The 9,323-nt window shown below is 42.9% G+C and overlaps 2 protein-coding genes across 2 annotated transcripts; both read left to right on the forward strand.

Annotated features, from left to right (window-relative positions):
* Positions 1–222: 222 nt before the first annotated feature.
* On the forward strand, positions 223–2,348 carry LOC137873691 (transmembrane protein 82-like). Its single transcript, XM_068712011.1, has 6 exons — positions 223–421; positions 542–614; positions 701–893; positions 1,052–1,469; positions 1,851–2,035; positions 2,195–2,348. Exons 1-6 carry the CDS (start codon positions 340–342, stop codon positions 2,255–2,257), a joined length of 1,014 nt encoding a protein of 337 aa, XP_068568112.1. The 5' UTR covers positions 223–339; the 3' UTR covers positions 2,258–2,348.
* Positions 2,349–3,762: 1,414 nt separating this feature from the next.
* fblim1 (filamin binding LIM protein 1) lies at positions 3,763–9,197 on the forward strand. Its single transcript, XM_068712010.1, has 9 exons — positions 3,763–3,876; positions 4,138–4,384; positions 4,757–5,126; positions 6,153–6,319; positions 6,792–6,885; positions 6,988–7,157; positions 7,733–7,911; positions 8,162–8,282; positions 8,377–9,197. Exons 3-9 carry the CDS (start codon positions 4,781–4,783, stop codon positions 8,485–8,487), a joined length of 1,188 nt encoding a protein of 395 aa, XP_068568111.1. The 5' UTR covers positions 3,763–3,876; positions 4,138–4,384; positions 4,757–4,780; the 3' UTR covers positions 8,488–9,197.
* Positions 9,198–9,323: the final 126 nt, after the last annotated feature.

Consider the following 9,323-nt stretch of genomic DNA (forward strand, 5'->3'; position numbering starts at 1 on the left):
CAAGTGCTGCCTATTTGAAATGCATGATATCTAAGACGCATCGTAAGCGACGTGTGATTTTTATTTAAAGCCGTTTAAAAAGTGTCAGATTGCTCTGTTTTTGAGAAGAGTCTCACATTCTTTCATCAGGGAATGATTCGACTGACAAGCATTCTCTGATAACGTTTGACCTCTGGACCCTGAAACACACAGCCCGCTCAGACCGGATGACAACGAGTTCACAGTAAATTCACCATGAACTCACTTGTAGTTTCTGATCAGGTTCTAAGCTGAAGTAGAATGAGCCAGAGATCACTTTTTTTTCTGTTTCCTTGTTGAGATATTACAAGGACAACAAACATGTTTTATTTCTTCTCCTGGATCACGGGAACTTCTGAATGGACACCTTTTGATTCAAACCCAATAGACAGTATTTTTCAAGGTGAGTTGACGGTATGTTTTTCTTCTTCATGGCGATTAAAACAAATTCCCAGAACTTCTGTGTAAAGTAGTTTCTTTACAATAGTTTTTTTTATGCTGCGATGTTATTTATGCTTCAAAGGGCTCGTGGGCGCATGTGGAATATCCGTGCTGTGCCATTTGATGAGAGTTTACAACCTCATTCAAACATGCAGGTGAGCTTATCCCATAAAGAAAGGAGAGGAATTACATAAAGTATATAAGTGTAGTATATTCATGTCTAACGTTCCCGTCTACACAGTGATTCTGAGACTGAAACTGAAAGCAAACAGAGTTCATTCTCAGCCGGCAATCATCTGAGAGGGAACTGGATAACAGTTCTGCAGTTCTGGTTCCTGACGGTCCTCCTGTCTCTGGTGGGCTCGAGGGTTTCCTCTCTGATAGTGCTGGAGTTTTCTCTCAGAGCTGCTTCTGCCTGGGCATCAGCAGGACTGGTGAGTTATCACATAAACAGAAGCAGCTGATGACTCATCGATTTAGACTTGTTTCATGCGGGTGTGCTATCGCCGTTTCTTCTTGTGTATCGATACAGATTTTTCTACACTGACCTGAATTTATTTTAACCCACACTCTTGTGTCTATATGAACTAAGGATGCTAAAGGCAGAGGCCTAGACCTACTCCTGACCCAGTGCCAGTTTTCCCTGGGATGCGGCCTCACCTGTACTCTGGACTTCCTCCATCAGGGGGCTCTACACAGCTCCTTTAGCTTGTTTCTGGCAGCTGCACTCAGCTGGGCACTGTCCAGTGCCAGCCGCAGTGTGTGGAGCCATGTGGCCAGACTCTACCCGCTACATAGCAGAGAGCGCTACTGTGGGAAATGCATCACCCTCCTGACCTCCGGACACACCATACTGGCTTCAGTACAAAGAGCGGTTGTCTTGGCCTTTGCTGTAGCAAATGTGGCTTCCACCGCTACGGTTTACGACCACTTCCTGTCCCAGAAAGATGCTCTAAAGTTTTGGACTCCATTGACGCTCTGCTACACCATGTTGTTGTTCTACATTCAAGGTGATTGTCTGGTCAACAATACAGGAAATGAAAATGGTCCTTGAGGAAGACTTCTTCAGGAAGAAATATTAGAAATGTGATTAGATAACTTTATTGATGCCGAGAGGGGAAACCCGACATAGTGACAGATAACAAAAGAGACACAACTCAGTCAAGTAACAGACAACAAATGAAAGTAAAAAATAAAGGCCATCAGTGATGCAACTGAAAATGGGACCAATAAAACAATCAATATAAAATGAGGCCATAAAAAACAATACATATGAGACGAACCGTACAAATGATATCAAAAGCACAACCCACATCTCAGAAAACAAGCGAGAATCACGTCGCGCTGTACAAAAGATCTCTCGTCATTATTGTGTTTCTCATTTTGCTCAGAGGATCAGCAGCGGCAGACCGGCAGGGAGGCCCTGCTGCAAACTGTCGTGATGCGACTGGGAGGCTTGCTGGTGCTCATGCTGATGGTGGGCGACTGGTCGGATGTCCTCCACGTCCTCATCAGTTTCCTGGGCGAAGCAGTCTGCCTGCTGCCCTCTCAGGACCTGCTGAAAGCTGCGTTAAAGGTTTTCCACTCAATGATTTTTACAAATACTATATTCTATGGTTCCCCCTTTTTTTTTTGCATTTAAACTGCAATTTCTACAAGATGACTATTTCTGGATTCATTGCATAAATGTATAGAAATATCAAAATGACGTTGAATTGTCTCGCTTCTCTTTTAGGAAGAAGAAGAAGACACAAGCTTGAGAAAACAGAGCTCCAGTCGCAAAACAAAGGAACTCTAATCATCTACCTCAAACACCAGAATCTACCTCAAATATCAAAATGTGCCAATACTTGATGAATAATAAAAGGATCATTTGTGGCCACGCTTGTGATACATTGTTCTTCAGTCTTGTTTCAAACAGAAGGAAAGAATGAGGAGTTTGTAATTTTGCACCACAAACCAGCTGCTGTTTTATTTCCAGTATTCCAGTGATATAATCCAGTGACTTTGGAGGGAGCTTTGTATAGTTAGCTAGAGACAAATTATGATGTCATAGCGATGTCATCTCAGCTTGTGCTCTGAGTTGTTTTTTTTCAACAAAAAGCTTGCATGACAAACAGCAGCTGGGAAGCTTTAAAGGAAGTGGGTATGAGTCAGTGGGTTCTAATGAAATGCATTATCCAGTTGCATTATGGGAAGTGTAGGATCTTGCTTTTTTTGGAGCTAGACACTTAACTAAATGTCTGAATACTTCAGCCTCCGTCTATCACATTCTCCTTAACTTTATTGCCTACTACTCTACTCCCGCTAACTATTTCTTCCTGAGAAGTAGTTTTTCCAGCCCTACTTATCAGGAAATCAACATCATTTGCATTTGTGAACATGCAATTGTCATTGTTTTTTTCCTGTCTAGTGGGTTTCCTCCTGTTCCTTTCCCTTCGTTCTACTTCAAAAGTTGTCCTGCTCAACCAAGTAGATACGACTGAGGCTTAAAGTAAAAAAACAACAACAACAACACTGTGATGTTGATGAGTGATTTGAAAAGTCATGCTGTAGAAGCAGTGAAGAGGTTCAGAGGGTTTAATGAGGATTTAGGCTGTTGGGGGTGGGGGTGGGGGGGGAGGAGCCTGGAGGTCTGGGGATTGTGTCATCAGCAGGCATGCTCCCTCCTGCAACCGTGACATCACTGCAGCATTCCTTTCCACAGAGCTGGAACAACAGAGACCCCCATCACTCTCCTCATCTCCGTCTCCTGTTAACCCTCTCTCTTCTTCCGAGCTGACCCACATTCAACACGTAGTCTCTCACTCTGTCCTCCCTCTCTCTCTGACTCTCAGGAGGGGAGTAGACCGTACAAGGTTTGGCTCCAGAAACTAACCACAATATTTGCTGATCAGCAGACCTGATACTGCGGGGACTCACTCTGGTGGAGAGCACCAAACACAACAAAGCAGCTTTTTCATGGCTCTCACAGACACCGTCCCCCCCCACCCCCACCCCTCTCCTAATACACCAATATCTCCTCTTGCACAATGCCCTGATTCATTGCGCTGTAATGCCGCGGCTCCTTTACGGCTGCTTTCAGCCAAAAGAAGCTCCATCGGCAGAGCCTGATGAAGTCCACCACGTATTGTCAGACGTCGGTGGGACACGAATGGAAGCAATGCCATGAGACACTGATAGTGAGTCAAGGCTAAAGTGATATAATGTAGTGGGGGAAGGGAAGAAGGAAAGAGGGAGAAGAAAAAGGAGGCAGACTCAATGAGGGAGGTAGGGAAAATAAAGCTGACAGAACAATAAGGCAGAGCTGCACAGGAGAGAGAAAGAGGACAGTTTGAGATAGAGAGTTTCTAGAAAAAAGGCAGGTACAGTCACATCCTGCTGGCATGCAAACAGATAAAGGAGTAGGAGGTGCAAGTGAGTCTTTTTAAGGGCAAAGACTGTATGAGATACTTTATGATATTGTATATTTCATTTGCAAAAAAAAGTCTGACTGTTTTGCTCTTGGTTAGTTTGCCAACTGTTGACTTGCATGACTTTCTTTGTGTGTCTACATGCATGCATGCCAGTGTGTTTGTGTGTGGGTGTGTTCCTGCCAAGTTTTCATAGTGGATGCATGTGTCATGCTTTTAACTGCACTTTGGCCGAGATTAACTGTTCACCTTTTACGGTCGGGAGGGAGGTGGTATTGTCAGTCAGCCCAGAGAAGGAGGAGGGGTCGACGGACTGAGAGAGTCTGGGGAGGGAGGCGCAGGAGGAAAAGGAGTGGCCTTCTGCTGATAGTCGCCCTCTCTACCGGAGTGAAGTCTTCTCTCAGTGGCAGCTTACAGGAGGGAAAAACACACCAGAAGTTCTGAGATACAGAGCAGGGAAGGAGGAAGAGGGGAAAAGACTGAGCTGTCTCCAAAACCGCATTTTCTCCCAGGTATGTAAAGGCAGCTCACAGCCAGAGTCAGTGGGTTTAAAGGAAACACATGATTCAGATGTGTGCTTTCTGACTCTTAAACCATTCATTATAGGGAATGAGAGCTGTGAGTGTGAGAGTTTACCTTTCTAAAGTGATAGTGAGCGCACCCACAACATTGACTGAGAGGGTGTGTACACTTAGATTCAACACTATTGAGATGATAGGAATAAAATGTGTCAAGTTCAACATCATTGTCTTTTTCTTTCACTCCGGTTTGCTCAAGATCAAGGAGTGTTGAGTCTGCGGTGTGTTCCTATGATTTCATAGAACTGTAAAACATGTTGCAAGCAGTCTTGAGTGCAGAAGATCATTGTTCTGTCCTCCTTATAGGCTGCATGTGGGTTTCATACAGTCATGGCATCAGCAGCTCCACAAAAAAGGATGGTGTCTTCCGTCTTCATCACTCTGGCTGCTCCTCATCGAGCCACTGTAACGCAGCAGCAGCCCGTCCTCCAAGCTCACAGTGGTGCAGTCAGAGACAAGCCGCACACTGCTGTGCGAGTTAGCCCCGGCGACAGCATCCCCGCCGTCAGACACAAGAAAGAGGACGACCGGCGGTCCGAGTCTCATGGCAGCGTTGACGGCAAAGGCCGGACTTTTAAGGGGGCCGCGGCCAGAACGTCAGACCCTCAGAGCCCAAGACCTGCCCAACCTGGACCCAGCAGAGTAAAGCTGCAAGGAGACAATCGAGGCACTGCAGGTATTCATGACTAAACTAGATTTTTCATCTTGAATTTAAGGCAAACTGGACAAAACTTAGAGCGCCTGAAATACATGCAGAAAATGACCCTAAGTGATGCCACCAGGGCCTGACTGACCTTCATAATATGTTTTACAGCTGTCCTTCCATGACTTTTTAGAAGTCTGCTTCTGAATCATTTGTTGAGGAGGAGGGATTCCCAAACTACTGTCTATATGATTTTAGGATGCTCCCCAAATACAAATGAGATTGTATTGCTTTCCATCATTACAAGACCTCTGATTTAAAGGGAAACACCACCGCGTTTACACTTCAACGTCTGTTTACAAGGGAGTAATACTGTCTATCTGAAAAAAGGTTAAGAAATGCTGATCGTGTGCCTCAGGTGATGTCACTCGAGTCTTCTTCATTTGGGGCTGAAGACAACGAGTTTTAAAAATCGAATTGAATAATATTGTGGAGTTAGAAATAAGTGAGTTTACCTGGTCGCTGTAGTCCGCCGCCACTAGCATAACACCACAAACTGACAGAACTGTCAGCGGTCCAGCTGTATTGTGGGTAATGTAGGCAAAAAAAAGTGTTGAAAAAAACCACAATATCAATGTTTTATTTTTAAACTGTCCATTGAGATCCCATTGAGGAGTGCAAAACACTACATTGTGTATTACTCTTGTAGTTGGGAAACATTCTTATCCCTCTCCTCATTAGCACAGGATTCAGGATGTATTATATGCTATCAGGCTGGAAAAAGATAAAGTATTATCTCAGAAGAACAGCTGCTACATTTGAACACACATGGCTTTTTGTGAACATGCAGAAAATGTGTCACTTCAGTTTGACAATGAGAAGCAAAACAAAAAACCTCCTAAGCTTCTATTTCTCACCTTTTTATACTAATTATCATCATTACTAATATGTTTTCTACTTACTGTATATTCCTGATTTTCAGTGTTTGCTTGACACTTCAATAAAAAGCATAAGTTGCTGCCAAATGATTCAAAATAATATCTTTTTGTTGTCAAACAGATCTCTTCCCTGCTCCTCCTCCTGCTCCTCCTGCTGCTGCTGCACTGCCTTCATCTCAGGGAACGTCGCTCTCTGAAGAATCAGCACTTCCACCACCTCCTCCTCCTGCCCTGACGCCTCTCTCCCACCCGCTGACCCCAGGCCAGCAGCCAGTTTACAACAGAGAGGTATGCAGACTTATGTCCCCGGTTGCATCACTCAAATGTCCATGTCTACCTCTGTCATTTACAGTTTTAAACACTCAATTAGTTACAGCAGGAGGTCTAATAATACGTTCTCTTTCTTGTACCTATACAATGTATCCCGTGTTGTTTTGTTTGTGTTTTCAATATGTTGGATATGGGCTTAGCAAACCCCAACTATTTTGGTTATATGCTTCCCTCAGAGGCGCCTCATGTTCGTATTTCTGTAAAGAAATGTACTTTTATTATTATTTTAGGGTTAAATTGTGTTTTCTACCTCTGTTCAAGTTTGGTCAAAAATGCTTCAATGGGTTTAATCTTCCAATAATTTTGATTCGAGCGTCAAACATGGCCGCTGTTTGTTCAAAATCAAGCATTTACATAAGTGTGGGGGTTCACCTTGTGAGGCCAAACTCAAAACGTGAACCTCCATTTAACAATGTGCTTTACATTTGAGGTGGAAACGAGCACACCATCTAGTGGGTTAAACCAAGATGAACAATCCCACGGGATCCATAAAAATGGCCAAGACACGAGCAGGGAGAGTAGAGGTAACACCATCTCCAGTTACACATTTACAGGTATAATAATAATAATAATAATACATATAAATGTAATCCGCTTTGGTGATTTGATGTTTGTGTACCACGCAGATGTGTGTGGCTTCTGTCGGAAACCCGTGGCTCTTTCTGAACCCGCAATCGAGGCCTTAAACAGGACGTACCACGAAGGCTGCTTCCAGTGCAGATCTTGTCACGTTCCCCTGGCTGGTAAACAGTACTACAACAAGGCAGGCATCCCGCTCTGTGAAGACTGCTACCAGGTAGATCACAGTCAATACAGTCAACACTACAAAATGTTACCAAAGCTGCAAATATAAATACGATCTTTCGAAAAGGACCATCCCAATGCTGTTGCATTCTCATTAACTTCAAATCATGTATGCTCTACATTAATGCTAACTCTTTTCCAAAGACTGTTGTGATGTTTTTAAATTGTGATTTTCCCAAACCCTCCATTTAGCCATTGGTTTCCCTTGCTTTTACTACAGCAGGAAAAATCAACTTGCACAGGCTTGAAATCCATCATCACAGTCGACGTCATGTCATCTGTTTTTAGTATCAATGTTATGTTAGTGCACAGGGTAGTTCGGTTTAATTCAAGTCTAAATGACATGTACAACATTAAAAGTAGCACATATGTGTGTAAAGGAATCACCTAGCCGGTTTGTATTCTTTACAAAGAGAAACCATTTTAAAAAACTAAGCTGTCTTCTGGAGGATGACCAACAGTCACAGATACGTGGTTTGCATTGAACGAGTTGAACAGAGTAAAAAATGTGGCGTTGTCTGTTAATACTGAAATGTATTCCATTCACCATTTATTTCTGTCTCTTAGGCCAGCCTGGAGCTTTGCTGGGCGTGTGGGGAGGTTATCACCGACCAGGTGATCCGTGCACTGGAGCGAGTGTACCACCTTTCCTGTTTCACCTGCGCAACATGTAAACAGCAAATTGGGGAGAAAGCTTTTGCTCAGGGAGAAGTTGGAGAAGTTTATTGCCTCCAGGACTACTACAGGTATGAGCGTGAAGAATGATGGCGAGCGTCAAACAAACAAAAAAACCATCCCGTACGCAATTCATCGAAGAGGTTTCGTGTAACATTTCCTGAGATAGCGCATCAAACAAACTGCTTTTGAGGGCGTTCTAATGTGTAAATCACTTTCAATCGAGCTTCATTTATTGTCACTGTAGACCGACGCCACAGGGTCGCAAGACTCACTCTCGCTTCGCCTCACCTTCTTCCCTCTTAAATGTTGTCTTTAAAGGAAGTATGCTCCAAAGTGTAACGCCTGCAGCCAGCTAATCATTCCAAAAGAAGATGGCACCGACAGCTATAATGTTGAATGCCTGGGACACTCGTACCATGAGAACTGCTACAGATGTGAGGTAGGCATTCTGCAAGCTAAACAGACACACTGATAAGCAAACACACATTAATCCCCCCCCCCCCCCACTCCCTAATCGAGTCTATTTTCTGCAGGTCTGCGTCATCCAGCTCTCTCCTGAACCAAACGAGCATGGCTGCTATCCTCTAGATGGGAAGCTGCTTTGCAAATCTTGCCATCTGAACCTGGTTTCTGGCCAACACTAGCACCGGCCTTACAGCCCGAGACAAACTGCAACGGATGGAAAAGTGCCATGAGTCGAGGTTCAAAGAGATGGGAGGCTTCGCATGGGCAATGTGCATGACTCTGGAATAACAATGTCACACATCTTTTTTCCAATCGAACAATAATGAAATATGGCTTTTTTTCTTCTTCTTTTTTTTTTTTTTTTTTACAACATATCATGCTTTCTGAAGATTCTCCTTTTATTCTTTTATACTTGATCATTTTGCACTCAATAAACTACCAAATGCACCAAATATATTTATGCAACAGCCATTGTAGCCAAACGTATGGCAAGCATTATTTGAATTCTTGTACATCTCAATCAGTAAACTGTTTCTCAATGACATTAACCCTTTATATAAAAAAAGAAACTTTATATTAAAAAAATGTTTATATAAAAGTAAACTAATATATTTTTTATCTTGAGGCAGGCTCCAACATAGCATTTGTTAAATTCCACATACACGATCAAAGAGTATTAAGATAAGGACATTGACAACAGACATTAGAGATTTATAGAATACTGTGTATCAGAGCACGACCGTCCTTCCTAAAGCACTCATGGAGCAAAAGTAGAAAGTGCTTTTGATGTGACGACACTCTTCACTGGACCGTAGGGCCTATATTGACTATTTTTGCCTCAACAATAGAACCATTCACATTGATTTACAATTAAAGCATTAAAGTCTCAGTCGGATTGTTTTTTGTATTTATGTTCTGTATCTTAAAATAGCATGTTTGTGAAATTGTATTTTTTTTTTTTGCATCATAACATTTATTAAAACATTCTTGGGGGATAAAAAATATTTTCTCATTT

Source organism: Cebidichthys violaceus, unplaced genomic scaffold (genome assembly GCF_023349555.1).
Source record: "Cebidichthys violaceus isolate CVI_PGR_0920_01 unplaced genomic scaffold, fCebVio1.0.p SCAF_17, whole genome shotgun sequence".
Classification (NCBI taxonomy): Eukaryota; Metazoa; Chordata; class Actinopteri; order Perciformes; family Stichaeidae; genus Cebidichthys; species Cebidichthys violaceus.